General features: G+C 41.2%; 2 protein-coding genes across 7 annotated transcripts in view; one reads left to right on the top strand and one right to left on the bottom strand.

Moving 5' to 3' along the window:
• The window catches only part of PDXK (pyridoxal kinase), a 71,339-nt gene extending 52,465 nt beyond the window's left edge, over positions 1-18,874 (bottom strand). For all 6 annotated transcript variants that reach the window (XR_009155532.1, XR_009155533.1, XM_058186681.1 and 3 more), the window contains exon 1: positions 17,261-18,874. Coding sequence is in view for 4 of the 6 variants with exons in the window: in XM_058186681.1 (XP_058042664.1) it covers positions 17,261-17,353 (93 nt within the window). In the remaining 2 variants the exon portion in view is untranslated. The remainder of the gene's footprint in view (positions 1-17,260) is intronic.
• Positions 8,091-12,247, top strand: LOC131200189 (MLV-related proviral Env polyprotein-like). Its single transcript, XM_058186667.1, has 2 exons — positions 8,091-12,131; positions 12,173-12,247. Exon 1 carries the CDS (start codon positions 9,468-9,470, stop codon positions 11,898-11,900), a length of 2,433 nt encoding a protein of 810 aa, XP_058042650.1. The 5' UTR covers positions 8,091-9,467; the 3' UTR covers positions 11,901-12,131; positions 12,173-12,247.
• Positions 18,875-20,395: the final 1,521 nt, after the last annotated feature.

Below are 20,395 nucleotides of genomic sequence, written 5' to 3'. Positions count from 1 at the left end.
AAGAATCGGTTGGGCCAAACAGCCCTGCCTCGGAATAACAACGGCACTGCCACCGCCTGGAACCTTTCCACCTCCTCCAGAAAAGGGCTAAGCAGGTTGCTCCTGCCGCCCTCATTCTCTATGCATCGCAGGCTGAAAGGAAAAAAAACCCGCCGCAGCCTGGCACACCTTAAGCAGGTGGGCAACCGGGCAACCGAGGGGAGAGAGAGGGTGGTGGTGCCAGGACCAGTGGGCTGGGGCTTCAATTCCTCTCCCCAGAGGCCTGAGGCTGCGCCAGAAGCCCACTCGTGTGACGAGACAGGGAAGCCCCAGACCGCCCATCCTTGCCACCAGCACCCCTTGCCCCCGGTGGCAGCGGTTCTCACACAGCCGCTTCCCTGGCAGTGGCAGGAGCAGTTCGAGGCCCCAAATAGGACTTCGATGTTCCAATGACATTCCTGGCCCAAAACAGGGCGTGGTGTGTGTGTGTGAAGAGCATTTGTGGGATCGACCATGCGCAATGCAGGGTGCATGCACAGGGAGGAGCATGGGGGGGTCATGGGTGCATGCACAAGGGGGGTTTGCGTTGCATTATGAGTGCTGGCACGTGCACCCACACACACACTTCCAGCACGCAACAAGAAAATGGTTCGCCATCATTGGTCTAGAATCTAGATAGTGGACCTTGGCCTCAACTGTATTCTCTTCTTTTCTGACTCTCATGATCATCACACACTCCTTTCCTGGTAGTTTAAATTAGATGCTCCAGACAACCATATTACCTTTCCAATTTTCTTTTAAAGAGGGAGAAGTAGCATAGGGAAAATTAATTGCACTTTTCTTCTAAGTAAATATGCATATAATTATGTTATAAAGCTAAACTTATTTTTGCCAGTTTCACAGCCCATTTTTCTTATCAAGAGCAAATTCCTTGGTTGATTTTTCTGATTATCTCACTGAGGTGTAAAAGTATAGACTGTTATCACACCTTTAAAACAGGTTCACTATCATTTTCCTATCTATTTGCAGCAGAATTCATTTTAATTCCTCACACCATCCCCTACTATCTCTAATTTTCATTTTAGTTTCACGCTCTCTTTCTCAATGGAGATTCCTGTTCTTTAACTTGAAAAGAATCATTGAAGCAATGCACAAATACAAGTAGGGCAGATGACAATAGAAATTGTTACAATCTTTCTTTTCAGCCAACAATATTTTCTAGCCTGTTTCTTTTGAAGATTAAGGTCCATCCAAAGGATCTTGCTATTACAAGTAGTCCTTGATTTATAACACTTCATTTAGTGACCAAAGTTACAATGCCACTGAAAAAAGTGACATTTTTCACACTTACAACCCTTGCACTAACTCCATGGTCACATGATCCCCAAGGTCACATGAACAAAATTCAGATGCTTGGCAAGTGACTCATATGTATGACAGTTGCAGTGTTCTGCACCATGTGTTCTACCTTTTGTGACCTTCTGACAAGCAAAGTCAATGGGAAGCCAGATTCACTTAACAAATGTGGCAAGGAAAGTCATAAAATGGGACAAAACTCACTTAACAAATGTTTTACTTAGCAACAGAAGTGTTTGGCTCAATTGTGGTTGTAAGTCAAGGACTATCTGTAATACTATTACAGTTGTCTTTAATTAAAATGGAGCCTTTCTAAAGAAGAGAGGCATTTTTTAATTGAAAAGTTTCTTCTAAATTGTTATTTTTGTTTTATTTCCCAAATTATTCACTTACAAAGGCCTGTGGTACAAGTTCAAAGACACAACTATCATCACTGACTCTAGCTCCCTCATGGAGAGAACCAGTTGCTAAGCTAATAAGTCAGCCATTGAGAAGAGACAGCAGCTACAGATACTAACAGAGCAAGAATGTCAGTTTAACCTGGCTATTATCTCAATAATGGTACAACCATAATACCTAATCCATCTGGATAACTATGGATTTTTTAATGATTAGTAGCAATCAGAAATTATAAGAAGTCCAATTTTTAATGGAAAGCTTTTCTTTCTTATCTTACTTTCTGACCAGTGGCTTCCATCAGCCAAGTGAAAAGCAGAAAGCAATATACAATGCTGGATAGCAGTTTAATAAAATATTTCCATCCCCAAATAATAAATGGAATCTGTCCTACTTAAGATAAGGGAAAATGCAAGAAATCACGCAAGCTTGCTCAAATCCTGGGTGATGCAATTCATTGGCTGACAACAGTTCTGGGGTTTGTTTTTTAAACTATGTAATAGATTTGTCACTAACAGACATCAATTTACTTTCGTTCTTCTGATTCACTTGGCTATAAGACTCACATTTTGACTAGTTTTCAAAAATCTTCTTTATTATGGTTAATTTGGATGTTTAAAGCAGCTTTCATGTTCTCCTATAAATAGGAGCAAAACGTCAGCATGAGTCAGAATGCCGAACTGTTTTTCAGTTCTGATTCAGAGCTATTTAGTTTTTAGAGGTTTCAGGGCTCAAATGCACGACTTACCTCCCTCATCTGAAACAGCTGCCACTACAGAGCTCAGATTAACCTCACAGCTTCTACACTGCAAGGGGGCACATTCTGGGATACTTTGACGTCTGCTCCAGTACTTAAAATGCATGATAATTTTCTTCTAGTGATTTTTTTTTTAAAAAATTCCTTTCTCCAAATTAGATATTTTCACAGTAGATTCATACTACTGTGGCTTCTATTCGATAGCAGGAACGGTTTTTCAAAATCCACTTGCACTTACTTCATACATGAAAAACTGAGAAATTTTGCAGACTATCCAAGAATCTCTTATTTTACCTTGGTTCCATTCATAATTCTCTTGTATTCCAATAGAAAAAACTGGTAAAATGCCTAACTTCCAGGATTAAAAACAGTAGTGTCCATGAATTGGGGACCTAAAAACCAAGGTGAGTGACCTGGCAGTGCAATCAAAGACTTATCCCTCCGTACATGTGTCAATATGACATATACAAAGGGGCCGTGCTGCAACTGTGCACTGAAAATCCTCCTCCCTCCCCTTCCCAATTGCTAATAATTGAAATGAAGCACTACTGAACTAACTACAAAGCAGGGAAAATTTTAAAAATTAAAGGAAAAAAATGTTTCAGTGGAATTCTTGCACAGATGGCATTGGGAAATGTTTAGCTAAAATCTGATGCTGGGTAAGCTCTAGTATTTTAAAAGTCTATATGATATTAAGGTATTAAGTCTCACCTATCTTGTTGTGTTAGGTAAATATTGATTGTTGTTGTCAATATTTTCTAGTAACTATCCAGAATAATAAGACTTTTCATTATTTTGCACACACACTAAAAATACACAGAGAAGCACGATAGTACACAGAATACCATCATAAACTGCATAATCCAGGAATATAAAAAAGTTGGCCTTACTAACAGGCTTTTGTAAATACATCTCTCAAATCATTAGAGTAGATAAAAACTACCTATAATGGGATATTTTTTATAATTACTTGAAAGGCATACCAAAACCAAATTTCAACTTTTATACTTGGGACAGGTTATCTTATAGGCATCCTCCTGTATGACTACTCTGATGTTTATAGATTAGGCAGGTTGAATTCAGATTTTAGAACTAATCTGATTTCCAATTATGGTTTATTTATGAGAAGTTTTCAAGATATTTTAGCTGCTATGCTTTATAAAATGCAGCTTCTGATGCACATTTCCATTTTTATTTTGTCTGTCCTTGCATATCGTAACTGCTACTTTAAATGATCCATTGTTGAAAAGGATCCATTCTATTTGCTAAAGTTCAGTTATAAATATGTTGAATAAACTTCACATCTTTTAATATTTTCATATTCTGTTTTGATTGACAAATTCTCACATCAAACAAAAGAATATGGAATTAATTTAAATTTTGATGCCTATTGGAAATTTTCAGTCCTAAGTGAAAAGTTCACTATGGATATATCATTTACCCATCTTAAAAAATAAAAACAGAGGACATATGGATATATCATTGGTTCAGGTTTTCTTAGGCCTCACAGCCGGGAGAACTTGACTTGACCTTTTTCGGTGCTACATGACAGACATGATTTATAGTACCCATAGTTTTGCTTTCCCTGAGTTAGGTTTCTATTCCGCTGAACTTTCCCTGCTTTCCCTGAGTTAGGTTTCTATTCCGCTGAACTTTCCCTGCTTTCCCTGAGTTAGGTTTCTATTCAGGTAAAATGTATGATTTCCTGAAAACCACGTGGTATTTTGCTAATACGTATACTCTAAACGCTCGCTGATTGGTATTGATAACTTTCTATATGCTAATTCCCTCCTTGTTGTAATTACCCCTCCCTGCTAAAACTGCATAATAAAAGAGACTGTTGCGATCTAGAGGGGACAGAACACAACAACCTCCCTCCTCTTTTCGTGCTCTCTCATCTTGAGAAACTTCTGGTGTGGTGTCTTTTATTCGGCTTCTTTTGTCCTTGCAAGGACCTCCTAAATTGTCTCAGCGAGGGCTGAGATTCGTTCCTGCGGGAACCCAGGACAACATCAACAGGGAACCTAGGACAACAAATACGTGTTGCAGACCAACAGCAACATCTGGGGGCTCGTCCTATCCTGTTGTGTTGTCCAGAGGCGCGATCGTTGTCTAGCGGTGCGTCACCTTCACCCTCATTGCTTACCCGTCGGGACGCGACACGTGCACACGTAAGTAATGGGCTCCTCGAACTCGAAAGTCTCATCATTGCATCGGAATGAGCTTTACTCTCTGGTGAAGAAGGCTAATTGTTTGCAAAAAGTTAACGGCACCACTGTCTATCCTCTTTCTAAGAAATCTCTTACCTCTTTTCTATCCTATGTTCATGAAAAGTGCCCTGCCTACCCGGAGGAAGGCACTCTTAAGAAGGCTACCTGGACGCGCTTGGGAAAATTCCTCCATGACCACCCTCGAGCTCCGCCTGATATTCTAGTAACTTGGCGGGCCATTACGGCTGCTCTTGGCACCCTCTATCCTAATTCTCCTTCTATTGATTCGGCTGCTCCGCTCTTTTCTACTACGGACGAATCCCTACCAAAGGTCTCTCCACCTCCGTATGAATCTTCTTCTGTCTCTGTAGCTGCCTCTGCTCCCCCTGCGGACACAGCTCTTTCTCCTCCTGCAGCGTCTCCCCCCCCGCCGGAGGATACAGACACGGCTGCAGGCACTCTTTCTGCCTTGGTTGCCCTTTCTTCTCTTTCTCTAAGAACTGAACCCCCGATATCGGCTTACCCTTTAAACCTCAATCCAGCGGGAGGGGGACAGCCGATGCACGAGAACATCAATGTACGGGTGCTTAAAAATTTAAAAGAAGCTGTTACTTCCTACGGCATTCACTCTCCGTATGTAATGGGATTGCTTGATTCCTTAATAGATACCATTATTGTATTGTTACTGTATGATTGGAAGTCCTTATTTTCCATGTTATTAACACCTGCTCAATTTGTTATCTGGTCTTCTGAGTATAATAAATTGGTAGATGCTGAGATCATGCGAGGCTTGCCTCAAGCAGTCTTGGCTGATCATATAAAAGGAACTGGACCTTTCACAACCTTGGTCCAGCAGCAAAATTGCCCGCGCCGTGCCTTTGCGATCATTCGCCTTTGTGCCATGGGTGCCTTGAAACAGGTAGATGATGCGGATGGCAAGGCTTCTCAAACTTTCCTAAAAGTTATTCAGGAACCCTCTGAGCCTTATGCCACGTTTATAAACCGCCTTCAAACGGCTCTTGAAAGGCAAAATTCAAAATCATACTGCCCGCGACGAACTTTTGATAAAATTGGCTTTTGAAAATGCTAATGAAGATTGTAAAAAAGTACTTCAGCCCTTGACTGGAAAACCAGGTGTTACTCTTGCTGAGTTTTTACAGGCTTGCCGTGTGGTGGGAACCACTTCTCATAAAATGTCTGCTCTTGCAGCCGCTATAACTCCTTCTATCCCTCCCTCTAATACTCAAGCTTTTCCTGTTGTCAAGCATGGCAATTGTTTTAATTGTGGGAAGCCAGGTCATTTTAAGAGTCAATGTCGTTTGCCCGGAGGTGGAGGAGCTCCGCGCGGGAACGCTAGGGGTCCTCCCCCCCAACCTACTAATGAAAAGCCAAAAACTATTTGCCCGCGCTGCCGTAAAGGCTTTCATTGGGCTCGCAATTGTTCTCAGAATCCTTCTCAAGCTGCGCAGGGAAACTAATTCTGGGGCGTTCAGCCAGCCCCACTTCAAAGGCTGACTTGCAAGCTGTTTCTTCTAATCCATCTCTTGCTTTTCCTGTTCGTCTAGCAGTAGATTTTGTATATGATGATCCTGGCTCTGTCTTCACCATGCCCTTGAAAGTTCTTCTTCAGAATCCCATTCCCCCTGATGTTCCTCTTCTCTTATTTCCTAATTCCTCTCTTACTCTTGAAGGAGTCATAGCTGCACCTTTTCTGCATAATTCAGACTCTTTAAAAAACATTTCTCTGGCTGCGATCGGTGATCGCTGCTTTTCTCTGAAGGCTGAAACTGTTGTTGCTACTCTCATTCTCTTGCCTCCTCCTGATCATCCTTCTCTCTTTGCTCTCCAACAGCCTGTGCAAAACGCCAAGCCAATAATTTCCATTCTTCTCAACGGCCGCACCTTCTCAGGTCTTATTGACACGGGAGCGGATGTTTCGGTGATTCGCACAGCTGAATGGCCCTCTTCCTGGCCTCTCTCTGATGCTTCTACTGTTCAAGGTGTGGGAGGTGCTCAGGCTGCTAAGGTTAGCACATCTTGGTTGACTGCATCTACCCCTCACTCCTCTATCACTGCTTTCCTTCGACCTTTCATTCTGCCCTTACATACTAATCTGTGGGGACGGGATCTCTTGTCTCAACTGCATGCTACTTTAAATATCCCTTAATTTCATATGATGTCTTCTCTTCCTTTATCTCTTGTTTTGAAATCTCCTATCCCTGTGTGGGTGAATCAATGGCCTATGTCACAGGAAAAGGTTACAGTCCTGCAGGACTTAGTGGCTCAGCAACTACAGGAAGGACATCTCGAATTCTCAACTAGCCCTTATAATACTCCTGTCTTTGTAATCAAAAAGAAAAGTGGGAAACACCGCCTCCTGCAGGATTTGAGAAAAATTAACGCCATAATTCAGCCTATGGGACCTCTACAATGTGGCCTTCCCAACCCAAACTTGATTCCTCACAATTATGACTTGGTAGTAATAGATTTAAAGGATTGTTTCTTTTCTATTCCTTTGGCTCCTGCTGACAGAATTCTTTTTGCATTCACCATTCCTCAATTTAACAATTCAAGGCCTACTACTAGATATCAATGGAAGACCCTACCTCAGGGAATGATCAATAGTCCCACGATTTGCCAAAATTATGTTGATAAGGCCCTACAGCCTTATCGTGATGCACATCCTACCTTTTTGGTTTATCATTACATGGATGATATATTAATTGCAGCAGATGGTCCAAAAGGCACTGTTTCTCAAACTCTTACTTTTCTGTATACTATTTTGGCTCAATCTGGTCTTCATGTTGCTCCTGACAAGATTCAAACGCAGTATCCTATGCAGTATTTGGGTCATAAGCTCATGGCATCTGCTGCCATGCCTGTTCTCCCTACACTACATCTCCCAGAAAAAACCACACTTGTTCAACTCCAACAGTATCTGGGAACTCTTAATTGGGCCAGACCTTATCTTTCAATTTCAACTCATGTTCTATCTCCTCTTTTTTCTGCTCTGATTGGCCTTAAACATCCATCAGACACTGTTGTTCTCACACAAGATCAAAAGACTGCTTTGTGTTTAGTTAATACTGCTCTCACCCGGAGATGGGTCGACAGAGCTTTGCCTAATGAGCCTCTTTTGTTTGCTATCCTACCTACTCCTTCTCTCTTAACTGCTCTCATTTTCCAATTGACTGATGGAAAGAAAATGCACATTTTGGAGTGGATACATTTGGCACACACTCCTAAGGCCTCAGTTACCACCAAAGCCTTACAAATGGCTCTTCTCTTGGACAAGGGGAGGAGACGTACACGGGCTCTCATGGGTATAGAATTTAGTACTCTGTATGTACCCTTTAAATTAAGTCAATGGGAATCTTTGTTTCAAACATCAGATGCATTGCAAAATGCCTTGGAGGATTGGAATGGTATTCTCTCATGCCATCTTCCTCCAGATCCTCGATTACAAATATTAAAAACTGTTCCCATTTTTTTTTCAACCCCTGTAAGTTCCTCTCCCATCAAAGATGCCCTCACTGTGTTCACAGATGGCTCAAAATCCATAGGTGCCTGTGTATGGCAGGAAAGAGGACAGGACAATTGGCAGACTCGTACTACTTCAGCTCAGTCTTCTGCCCAACAAGCAGAATTGTCTGCCTTCAATCTTGCTCTTTCAATGTTTCCCAATCAGCCCCTTAATATTATCACAGATAGTTTGTATGTTTCACATTTGATCTCCTGTATATACGATGCTTACATTTCTCCCTCAACCCCTGTCCCTTTAATGAGATTTTTTTTACAGCTCCAGGAATTGTTACATCTCCGTGCTTATCCGCTGTTTGTAGCACATATTAGAAGTCATCAACATCTTCCTGGATTTTTATCAGAAGGAAATCATATGGCAGATGAGGCATGTAAAACCAACCCGTCCTCCTGTCTGTATACCTTAACAGCAGGAGAAAGCCATGACTATTTTCATCAGAACAAAAAGGCTCTTGTCAAGCAGTTTGGTATTACCCATCAAGAAGCCACTGCCATAATTCAGCAATGTCCAACATGCAGTCTACAGTCATTTGCAGTCCCACAAGGGGTCAACCCCAGGGGTACTAGTGCTTGTGAGACATGGCAAATGGATGTAACTCAATATCCATCCTTTAACCCTTGGAAATACATTCATGTTTGCATTGATACATATTCAGGTTTCATCATGGCAACCTTGCAAAGGGGTGAAACCGCAAAACAAGTAATTAATCATTGTATTCGGACTTTCGTAACGTTGGGATGTCCAAAAACTCTAAAAACTGACAATGGACCAGCCTATACGAGCTCTGCCTTTGCACAATTTTGCCATCGCTGGTCAATAATCCATAAATTCGGCATTCCTTTCAATAGCCAGGGCCAGGCCATTATAGAGAGAGCGAATTTGACTCTTAAACAGGCCTTGGACAGACACTTGGGGTCAAAAGGCATCAGCCCCCCGACACTCCCGGCGTTGCAAAATGTATTAAATGTTTGCTTGTATTCATTGAATTTTCTTAATCTAACTGGATCTCCTGCCTCCACTGCTGCCTCGAGACATTTTTCCGCTCCTCCCCTCCCCTCTTCTCGTCCTCTGGTATATTATAGGCATCTTCCGGATCCAGCTTGGAAAGGTCCAGCTCAATTGATTACCTGGGGAAAAGGCTACGCTGCAGTTCAATTGCCTGATCGAGTCCTGTGGGTTCCGGCTCGCTGTGTCCGCCCCTGTCATCTCAATCAACCAAAAAAGAAAAATGAAAATCCTTCTGATCATATCCCTGATCTCTCTTGCCTCTTCTGTCTCTAATGCCTCTTCCTCTCTTCCTAAATGTACTTTCCTTGAACGTTTAAGTGCTTATATAAGAGTTCCTCATTGTAGAGTACAAACCCCTCTTGGGGGTCGTGCGGAACTTGTTTGCAGACAACGCCATCCCTTGCTGCATCCAGCTCAGTGGACATGGCTAAAGAATGGATATCCAATCCATCCCTCTAACAATACTTACATTATATCTTCTCCCTGTTCCACTTCTCTGTTAATTTTTAACATCTCATCTGAAGACTACAGCACTTATGTATGCTCCCTGTTTTTCCCAAAGCAAGAAAGATCTTTTGACATGAAAATTTCCCTTCTCTCTGCTACCCATTTTTCCCCTGGTGTATTTCGCTCCTTGCCCTCTTCCCACGTTTTTACCCCTGCAGCTCTCCGTTCGCAGCGCTCCTTATCCGGAGCACAGCAGAACCTGCATCGTCCCGCGAATTATACTTGGACTATTTTGGACTTCCAAGGAAGCGTCCTTCATTCCATCTCCAATCGAACTTTGTGGCCTTGGTTTCCTGCACTCTACTTTGACTTTGCTGAAATGCTGGTCGGCGCCCATGGATTTAAACATAAAACAAAATGTGATCCTTCCCCTCGGGACGTCTGGGCAATTGGTCCAGGCCTGTATATCTGCCCAGGACATCTTACTGATCTCTCCCACCTAGATGAATGTGGGACCATCTCTGATTGGTACTGCAAGTCCTGGCAATGTGTGTCAACCGGAAAGATTTGGTGGACTGCTCCCTATACTACTGACTATATCAAAGCTATACTAGGCCCTGATAACAATTTGCCTTGGAATTCCTGCTCCAATTGGGCCTGCTGCGGCGTTCGCCTCAATCCTATGACTGTTACTTTTACATCTCATGGAAGGAGTCTTCCGATTACTGAATGGCTTAAAGGGAAAAGATGGGGGGGAAGGTCGAACGATAATTCCGACTACAGACATCCAGGAAATATATTCATAATTCGTCTTACCATGTCCTTAGAAACATCCCCACCAGTGGGCCCAAACAAACAAGTCAATTCGCCCTTTTTACAGCCCTTGATTAAAAGCAACAATCCATTGGTGTCCCTGGTCTCCTCTGCGCATGATGCCCTTGTGGCAGCCCGTACTTTTCCTAACAATGATAGTAGATGTTGGCTGTGTCTGTCTTCTCAACCCCCTTTTTATGAGGCCATAGGTTCCGCCTTACCTTTTGCCAATAGCACCTCAGATACTGGTTGCAGGTGGTCTAACTCTTCTATAACGGTATCCTCAATTGAAGGTCAAGGTTGTTGCCTTGGGTATGTACCCTCTAACTTTTCTCACTATTGTATCAATGCCTCCTCGGATGCCTATACTTCCTGCACAATATACTTGTCCAAAGAAAGGCTAGGACTTGACACTGGAGGGTGGACTATAATACACACTACTCTATCAACTGCAGATCTTTCCAAACGTTTAAACGGTCAGTTTTTTATTCCTTCCAATGGCTCTATTTGGGCCTGCTCTACGGGTGCTACTGCATGTGTCAGTGGAGACATTTTACACACAAAACACGCTTTTTGCATTCAGGTTTATCTTCTCCCTAAAATGTCTGTTTTTTCCAATAATGAGTTCTTTTCTCGCATGGAAACACCCCAATACCTTCCACGAACTAAACGGGAGGTGGTTACTACTATGACTTTGGCCCTTCTTCTGGGCCTAGGAGCCACTGGTGCTGCAACTGGAATCGCAGGAATGGTTGTGGCTGACAAAAACATCCGCAGGCTCAGTATTGAAATAGATGCTGATCTCAAACGCATTGAGCAATCTATGGTTGCCCTCCAAAATTCCCTGACCTCTCTCTCCGAAGTTGTGTTACAGAATAGAAGGGGTTTGGACTTGTTGTTCTTAAAACAGGGCGGTCTGTGTGTAGCTTTGAAAGAAGAATGTTGCTTTTACACTGAAAGTTCTGGTGTTGTGCTTGACTCTATGGCAGAATTAAATACCCGATTGAAAGATAGAGAAAAAGAGCGTTCTCAATCCCACACGTGGTATCAGGGAATGTTTAATCTCTCTCCCTGGTTGACCACCCTCCTCTCTGCCCTAGCCGGTCCTCTGATTTTGTTGCTCCTTGCATGTACAATTGGCCCATGTGTCATGGGGAGAGTTCTAGCATTCTTGAAACAACGACTAAACAGTATTGGAGATGATGTCCTCTTGCTAAAGCACACTGTTGAAAATGAATATAAACAACCTCTTTTAGAATTAGCCTCTGAGACTGATGAAGACTCTGAATCGGGAACCATTCCTTTGGAAAAGTGTACTGGCTCCCTGCGGGCTCTCCCGGAGGGGGGATCCACTGGGGATGTCATAGCTTTAGAAGAATATTACCCATCTTAAAAAATAAAAACAGAGGACATATGGATATATCATTTACCCATCTTAAAAAATAAAAACAGAGGACATATGGATATATCATTGGTTCAGGTTTTCTTAGGCCTCACAGCCGGGAGAACTTGACTTGACCTTTTTCGGTGCTACATGACAGACATGATTTATAGTACCCATAGTTTTGCTTTCCCTGAGTTAGGTTTCTATTCCGCTGAACTTTCCCTGCTTTCCCTGAGTTAGGTTTCTATTCCGCTGAACTTTCCCTGCTTTCCCTGAGTTAGGTTTCTATTCAGGTAAAATGTATGATTTCCTGAAAACCACGTGGTATTTTGCTAATACGTATACTCTAAACGCTCGCTGATTGGTATTGATAACTTTCTATATGCTAATTCCCTCCTTGTTGTAGTTACCCCTCCCTGCTAAAACTGCATAATAAAAGAGACTGTTGCGATCTAGAGGGGACAGAACACAACAACCTCCCTCCTCTTTTCGTGCTCTCTCATCTTGAGAAACTTCTGGTGTGGTGTCTTTTATTCGGCTTCTTTTGTCCTTGCAAGGACCTCCTAAATTGTCTCAGCGAGGGCTGAGACTCGTTCCCGGTCAGGGAACCCAGGACAACATCAACAGGGAACCTAGGACAACAAATACGTGTTGCAGACCAGCAGCAACAGTTCACAGTAAAGGAATCGGGCTGCTCTCTGGGAAGAGAATTCCACAATTACATGCTACAACTGCAGAAACATTCTGTTATGACTCTTAAATGATCAGCAGGACTTTTATTGTTGAACTAAGTGATGGTTAGCTAAATAAGAGTTTCTTTTTCCTGAATTCTGCTCCTCATGCCCGCTCAGTGGCATCACGAATTATGACAACCTTTCACATTTATTCTCTAGAAGAATTGCTCAAGTATATCAATAATGCTGTGTAATTGTAGATCAATGCAAAATGCTGAAAAATCCAATGCAATGTTTTATTTTGCTTATGTGTTATTTTTAACTCCTGGGCCCAACTTATCTTAACAGGCTAGCTGAAGATCCTTCTTTCCACTATAAAGGCTGAATACAGAAGGAAATTTAGGCATGGAGGATACAGGTAGTATCCTAACCTATAATGTTAACATAAGAACATAAGCAATACCCTGATGAATTGGACCAATGGCCCATCTAGTCCAGCAGACTGTTCTCCCAGTGGCAAACCAACTGCACAAGGAAGTCCACTAGTCTAACAGCAGATACTTTCAAAGGCAATCACATTGCTAACAAGATTAAGTAGCCAGCCATCTCCATTACTTCCATGAATTGGTCCAACCCTTCTTTGAAGCCAATCAAACTGAGAGCCAGTATCTCATCACTTCACCATTTTATAGTACATAGTTCTCAGAGGACTATGAAATGTGATCTTCTCATCATGTGGTCTAGCCTTAGTACCGCTTTGCCATTATAACAATTCAACAACTGGTTTTTACACAACTCATTTTCAATGAAACCAAAGACAATCTTCCAAGAGATATAAAAGCAAATACAGATAGTTCTTGTTTAGGGACCACAATTGGGACCAACAACTTGGAGCTAAGTGAATTGGTTGTTATGTGAATTGGTTGCTAGGTGAAATCACAACTGTGCTTATGATCTTCATACAGTTTTCCTTTGCTTTACAGACCTGCAAAGGTCATAAATGTTAAGATTGGTCATAAAAGTTACTTTTTCATCACCATTGTAAGGGCAAAACTGTCACTAAACATGACCGAGGATTACATGTACTATTCTATTGACAGTAGAATTATGTGCTTATGTCTGCAGTAGAAAACATACTGGTTTCTTATATTTCTACAAAATTGATTTGTAAAAGGCAGCATAATGGCATAGATTATTACATAGAATAGAATAGAATAGAATTTTTTATTGGCCAAGTGTGATTGGACACACAAGGAATTTGTCTTGGTGCATATGCTCTCAGTGTACATAAAAAGAAAAGATACGTTCATCAAGGTACAACATTTACAACACAATTGATGATCAATATATCAATATAAATCATAAGGATTGCCAGCAACAAGTTATAGTCATACAGTCATAAGTGGAAAGAGATTGGTGATGGGAACTATGAAACGATTAATAGTAGTGCAGATTCAGTAAGTCTGACAGTGTTGAGGGAATTATTTGTTTAGCAGAGTGATGGCCTTCGGGAAAAAACTGTTCTTGTGTCTAGTTGTTCTAGTGTGCAGTGCTCTATAGCGTCGTTTTGAGGGTAGGAGTTGAAACAGTTTATGTCCAGGATGCGAGGGATCTGCAAATACCGCTTACTAATACTCCAGTGACTGGTATTGAAAACCAGAGAGGAATATGGAATATCTTCTTGAGTTAAGTCTTGGGGGCCCATAGCCATGGCCACAAAGGATATTTAACGGGGGTCCATGGTGCAGAAAAGGTTGAGAACCACTAAATTACTATATTAGTCACAGAACTCTAAGATCAAGTTACTTTAACTTGATAAAGTTAGTCCCCTGAATTGCAATAGCTAATAAAGTATTTAATTTTTACCAAGGAAACTTTTTTGGGTAAAATTTCATTATATTACTAGTGCAGATAAAATTTATAGATGATTTATAATTGAAAAAATGAGCAAGTGCTATGTGACAGTTCAGAAACCAAGTGATGTTTTCCATGACAATGTCAGAAATAATTCAAGGGATATAAGAAGATAAATATATAAATATGATGAAAATCAAGAAAAACATGCATATTTAGAATACAAGTATTACTATTTTCTGGTTGCAATTTGTAGTAATATTATTCCTTTTATTACTTTCCTTTTATTGATGTGATTATAATAAGTCCCTGATTACTGCACACTTTATGCATAAAATATTTTTCATGTAAAACAGTACTTGCAAAGACCTTTACTATGTATGTTTTAAAAATTTTCCGTTTTTAAAATTCATTTCATATACTGGAAGAGAGATTAAAATAAAAGCTATAAAATTATAGTATAAAATATCTGGTACAGAGGCAGCTTATAGCTAAAAAACATCCCTATAGTATGCATGATGTACCTGCTGATTTGTGTCTGCTGCTAGGCAAATAATTTTGGGAAAAAGTATTTTGAGGATCAAGTTAACTATTTATCTTTTGCAGTTATCAATTTTATGTAACACAGATAATAATTTTACTAGATTTAACAAACAATGGACATTCTTTTCCAATTCTTTGGTACTTCTGTGTCACATAAAAACACTCTTCCACATATTTCAAGAAATGTAATTCAAATTTGAAAAATGGTATGAAATCATATTGCAAAACGATTTCCCATTTCCCCTCAAAAGTATACAAAATATATATGTGAGTCCTTGGTGTTCTCTGAAGTTTGTTCTTTTCTTGCAGACGTTTCATTACCCAACTAGATAACATCTTCAGTGCTAAAGGGGATAGGGGTTTGCTCTCTGTTTATATATAGTGGCTTGCCCTATCGGTCGATTGATGGAAGTATTTTCTTCTTGATAGTTCCTTAATTAGATTATTGTTTACTGTTTGAGTAAACAACTGAGTTATATAGTTCCCTGATTGGGGTATTATGGGTATTATGTACTGCTCAATTGTTGGTCTGGTATTAATCCTAGTGTCTGTTGATCGTTTATTTATCTGAGTGCCAGGCTTCCAGAAACTCTCTAGCATTTTTGAACTTAGTTTGGTCTAGAATTTTCAGTTTCCCAGTTGAAACTATGGCTATGTCTGTCCATGTGCTATGCAATATGTATTTCAAATCCAATTTCATGTACGGAAATCAATGCTTAAGTTGCAATAATTATTAATTTGGTTACATAAAAAACCACAGTACTTTAATTGGGGAATAGTTTTTTCTAGCATATCTACATTTTCTGGAGAGGTAATCACATCAGTCTGTTGCAGCAAAAATTAAAAATGTCATGGCACCTTAAAGGTGAACATATTTACTTGGTACAAACTTTTCTGGATTTTAGCTACCAGAAATTAAAACATTAACTTGAGTCAAACCAGAACCACCCCAAATTGGGTAAAGGATAGAACTCAAGAAGGTGAAAATAGAAAATGAAATGTACAATATTTTCTGATAACTTACCTAATTAATTGTCATGATTTATGGGACAGCTCCTCATAAGAGAGAGCTGATTAAAGAAAGTAAAATCACGTACATGTTGAAGATTTTTTTAAATGAGTTTCAGGAGATAAAAGTTAAATTGTAGTGTATTTCAAAATGAAAGCAGTACATGTTAACAAAAATGCTGCTCATGAATAAAATGATATGATAAAGTGGCAGAATGTCATGGAAATTAAAAGGCCTTTCTAAAAAACTAATTCTTGAATATATCCATTTGTGAAGTCAGATTTGTGTCCTGTTTATTTTCTTCTGTAGAAACAGATCAGTTAATTTCATTTGCAATGCAGAAAGGGGTACAATTTACTGTGCCATAATAAACAGACTACATCAGAGATCAGCAAAAGGTGCTTTGGATTACAACTCCCATAAGGCACAGCTAGAATAGCCAATGTTCAAGAGAGATTAAAATAATGTAAAACACCAGAAAATGAACATATAGTATAGTCTCCCTGTTTTATTATTAAAAGCATTTAAAGATGATGCCACCAAACAGCCTAACCTTGAAAAAAGAACAAATTAAACTCGATGATACTGAATAAAGTGGAATGACATAAAAAAGTATAAAATATATTAATTTTAAAAAGAGAAAGTCTTCAAAGTATCACTCATTACATTCCCTAGAATTTGATGACATATCCTGGCAAGTCTTCAAGGTGCCCTAATGAATACATTTCCCATTCTTTCCTTCTACCTCTCCATAAAATATAAAGGAATCATAAGGGTCAACTAAGTCCACCACGGGCAATTTTTAACGATCCCTACAATAAAGAGAGGCCCACTTCTTTTCTCTTCTTAGGCTATCACGCTCCTTGAACCTTGGGATAAAGGCAATGCTGGCATAAAAAAACAACAACTCGGAAGACAACCGCTACAAAAACAATAAAACCAAGCGCGAAAGGCTTTTGGACAACCTCCTTGCAGAGACCCGTGGCCTGACATCTGGGCCATCAAGGGCTTCCCAAGTCACCCCATCAAAGCCTCGCCTTAAAGAGAAGAGCGCATCTGTACGTATGGACTTGGCAGCTCCCTCTGAACAGCGAGGGGCGAGTTCTTGAGGGCAACAGCGGGCAGATCCCTTGACGGCGTCACAGCCCGGCACGTGCATTGGCAGAAGGCGCACTCCGCGCTCCTCCAGGCTTGCCCAGCGCGGCAGCCGCGAGACAGCTCGCAGCCCGCAGCCCGCTCGGCGGAAGCTTCGGGTGCGCGTGAGTAGCCGGCTCAGGTCTTCCACCTACCTGTAGGGGGAAAGTCGCCGCCTTGTTGCCCACGTAGCCCCGGACGACATGGCTCTGGATGGAGAGCACCCTGCACTCCTCCTCCTCTTCCATGCCTGCGCACCCGGGAGAGCAAGGAGCGGAGCGCGCACCAGCAGGTCAAGCTGGGCAGAGGGACAGAGACGAGGTCCGGGCCAAGGGCTGCTCGGCGGCGGAAGTGGTTTAAGGGCACATTTACCCAGCGGCGGAGTGGCGGAGAGAAAGGGTGCCCGGCAGAAAATAACAGGCGAAGTCAGGCGATCGGCTTAGACACCTAAAATCTCTCCTTACATCACAGATGAGACTGAGCAGGCAGCAGCTCCCTCGCACCCAATTTAAAGGCACCCTCACACTCCGCCCTGCAGCGGGAGGGAGTGGCTCGAGCAAGAAGGCGGCTGCCTCGGAGGACACACGAGGAGGGGGAGGGGAGGGCAGGAACGGCGATTCCCCCCCTCCCCGTCGGTTTGCTGCTGCTGCTGCTGCCGCCTCCGCCGCCGCCAGCGTGACCAGTCAGCCGCCGACGTGCGGCATCTACGGCAGAGGCGCTGCTGCGGGTGCCCACGTCCCACTTGGGAAAAACAGAACTCTCACGCCGAAACGCCCCCGTGCGGAGCTTCCCGTCCGCCTTCACCTTCCCAGGTCACGGCAGTGCTGGAGCTCCCAGTGCTGCTCGTGGACGACGCTGAACGCGGGGGATGCGAGAGAAGCCACATTTTAAAGGCGTCTTGTGACACATTTTAAAGACACAGCACAGCAAGTGCAGGGCTTTGCCCAAGATTAGATCCCACCCCCATCTGCCAAGGCTTTCAGGTGGTGATACAGGATGCAGCAGCTCTATTTCTCTGCTGCCAGCAAGGGGTCGTCTGGACTTTTGCAGCCCTGATTTGACAATCGTAGTCATCTGAGGCACTCTGATAACTGAAATAGATTAGCAGGGTGGTCCATTCAGACTGTGTCCAATAATCAAAGGCTCTTGTTTGGAATATGAGTTTACGCTACCATTTTCTTTCATGCATGTATTGGGTTTTGATAGCAACGATAGGATATAAAGGATCTGTTTGTTGGGAAGCACAGACAGAATTAGCAAACTCTTGGTATGGCCATGGTAAATAGGTTGGAGACAAAGAACTAATAGATGACCCTTACACAAATAAATTATGGGATTAATAGTCACAAGGTGTGGTGAGGTGAGCACCACACCACTAGATTAGAAGAATGTAAAACTGATCATAAGGTTGTAGTATAGAAACCAACTGAATTGATTTCAGGGCCCATGAGATCTCTGAGAATCACCTAAATACCTGGCACATTTGCAAAGCACAACAAATATTGAGGGAAAACAAAATAGAAGTGAAGGAGGGGACTGAGGATGGGGAGCATAGAATAATGACAGGTTCTGGAGAGGAATAGTGTGAATAGCCATTCTTGGAAAAAAAGGCAGGTAACTGGTTGGAATGTGTGATCAACTTGATTCATTCACAAAATGCTCATATATTCATCCTCCAATTGTAGCCTTCTGCTTTTTGTCTCCACTTCCATCATTTTCTCTCAAGAAACAACATTAAGGGAGAAAAGATGAAATAGCTGCAGTCATTTTATAGATAGTATGAATTACCATGGATTGATTTACTTATATTAAACTCATTAAAATAAACTGGAACTTGAACATGTAAACTTGCACATCAGAGGTCTACTATTTTGTTTACAGCTCTTTAATCCCTTTTAGGTGGAGTTGGGCTGAGCATTTACTGCCTGGATGCCCTTCCTGACACCTAAGCAGAGTTGGCAGCAGATCTTTTCTCTTTGTGCCCTGATAGAGAAACACTTGCTACTGTCTAGGATTGAACTCTCAACCTTCCAAGTGGGAAGTGAGTGTCTTTACCTCTAGGCTATCACATCACTCACTTCAGAGGTTTACTATAAATACCTTAATATTAAATCTGCATCCAGGCCCTTATGATTTAATCCACATTTGATTTGTGACTTTCTCAAATGTGTCAGCTTTGTAACAGTATGTACGAATTGTAATCAATTTTATCAAAACCATTTTATGACTTCATGCAATAAAAATATAAAAAAGCAGCATATGAAACCAATGTTTTGTTTTCTGTGTTCTATAATTTAGTATGACTTCTATAAGGACTTATTTTTATGGTTTTCTTTTTCCCTGTGTAACTCATATATTTTGGTTAAACTCAGTATCTTTGGCTTTGTTTCAGGCACTGAAAAAATGTGCACAAAATGTGCTTCAAGAGCAGATTATGTTGTTTGGCATTGTTCTGCTGAAGTCAAGCAACAAGATAAGATTATTAATCTCAATTATTACTTTGGTTACAGTTCATTTTGTTGCTCTTGGATTATTATGTTAGTTAAGCAAACAAAGTCAAAGAAAGAGGAAAAAGGAGAACTCTAGTCACAACATTTAAAGCAAGTATTGGCCATTTAAAACAGAAAAGCAGACTATAAATGAAGTATGAACAAAATGTACTAGGGAATACATTTTATTGAATCCAGTAAATCATCCACAGAAGCATGTTTAAGATTTCGTGAAAATATTGGTATCTTCAGAAATACCTGCAGATTTTAAATGTAGATTAGACAATCCGTTGGGCAGTCCCATGATCATCTAAGAAGACTATTTATCATAAATAGAAATAAAAACCATAGTGGCAAATTAACTTCAGTATTAAGTCAGTGTTTACTTACCTAAACAGCTAATCAGAATGATTATAGGATGGCAAAAAAACAATGGGAGTGAGAGTACTAGAGTACTTATTTCTAATGGCTTCCCATTGACTCTGCTTGTGGGAAGCTGGCAGGGAGCATTGGAAATTTCATCTAGACAGGATAAGTTGGAAAGGGTGATTTTTATTTTTAAACAAGATTCAGATTTAATTCCGGAGAAAGCAAGAAAGTTTTTGAAAAACTTTAAAGATGAACTGGAAGAAATACAAATGGAAGTGACAATGATAGATGAGATCAAACAAATGCTACAAGTTGAAGAGAATTGCACATTGGGCACCACAAGTATTGACTTTTCCAAAATCTTCCAACTCTTAATATATCCTCGTCTTCTTCATTTCTTCCGTTGACTCCTCCCTTTCCTGGGCATCTTTA

Source organism: Ahaetulla prasina, chromosome 5 (assembly GCF_028640845.1).
Source record: "Ahaetulla prasina isolate Xishuangbanna chromosome 5, ASM2864084v1, whole genome shotgun sequence".
NCBI classification, from domain to species: domain Eukaryota; kingdom Metazoa; phylum Chordata; class Lepidosauria; order Squamata; family Colubridae; genus Ahaetulla; species Ahaetulla prasina.
The sequence above is the reverse complement of the archived record's forward strand: the minus strand, read 5'-3'. Positions and strand labels throughout refer to the sequence as shown.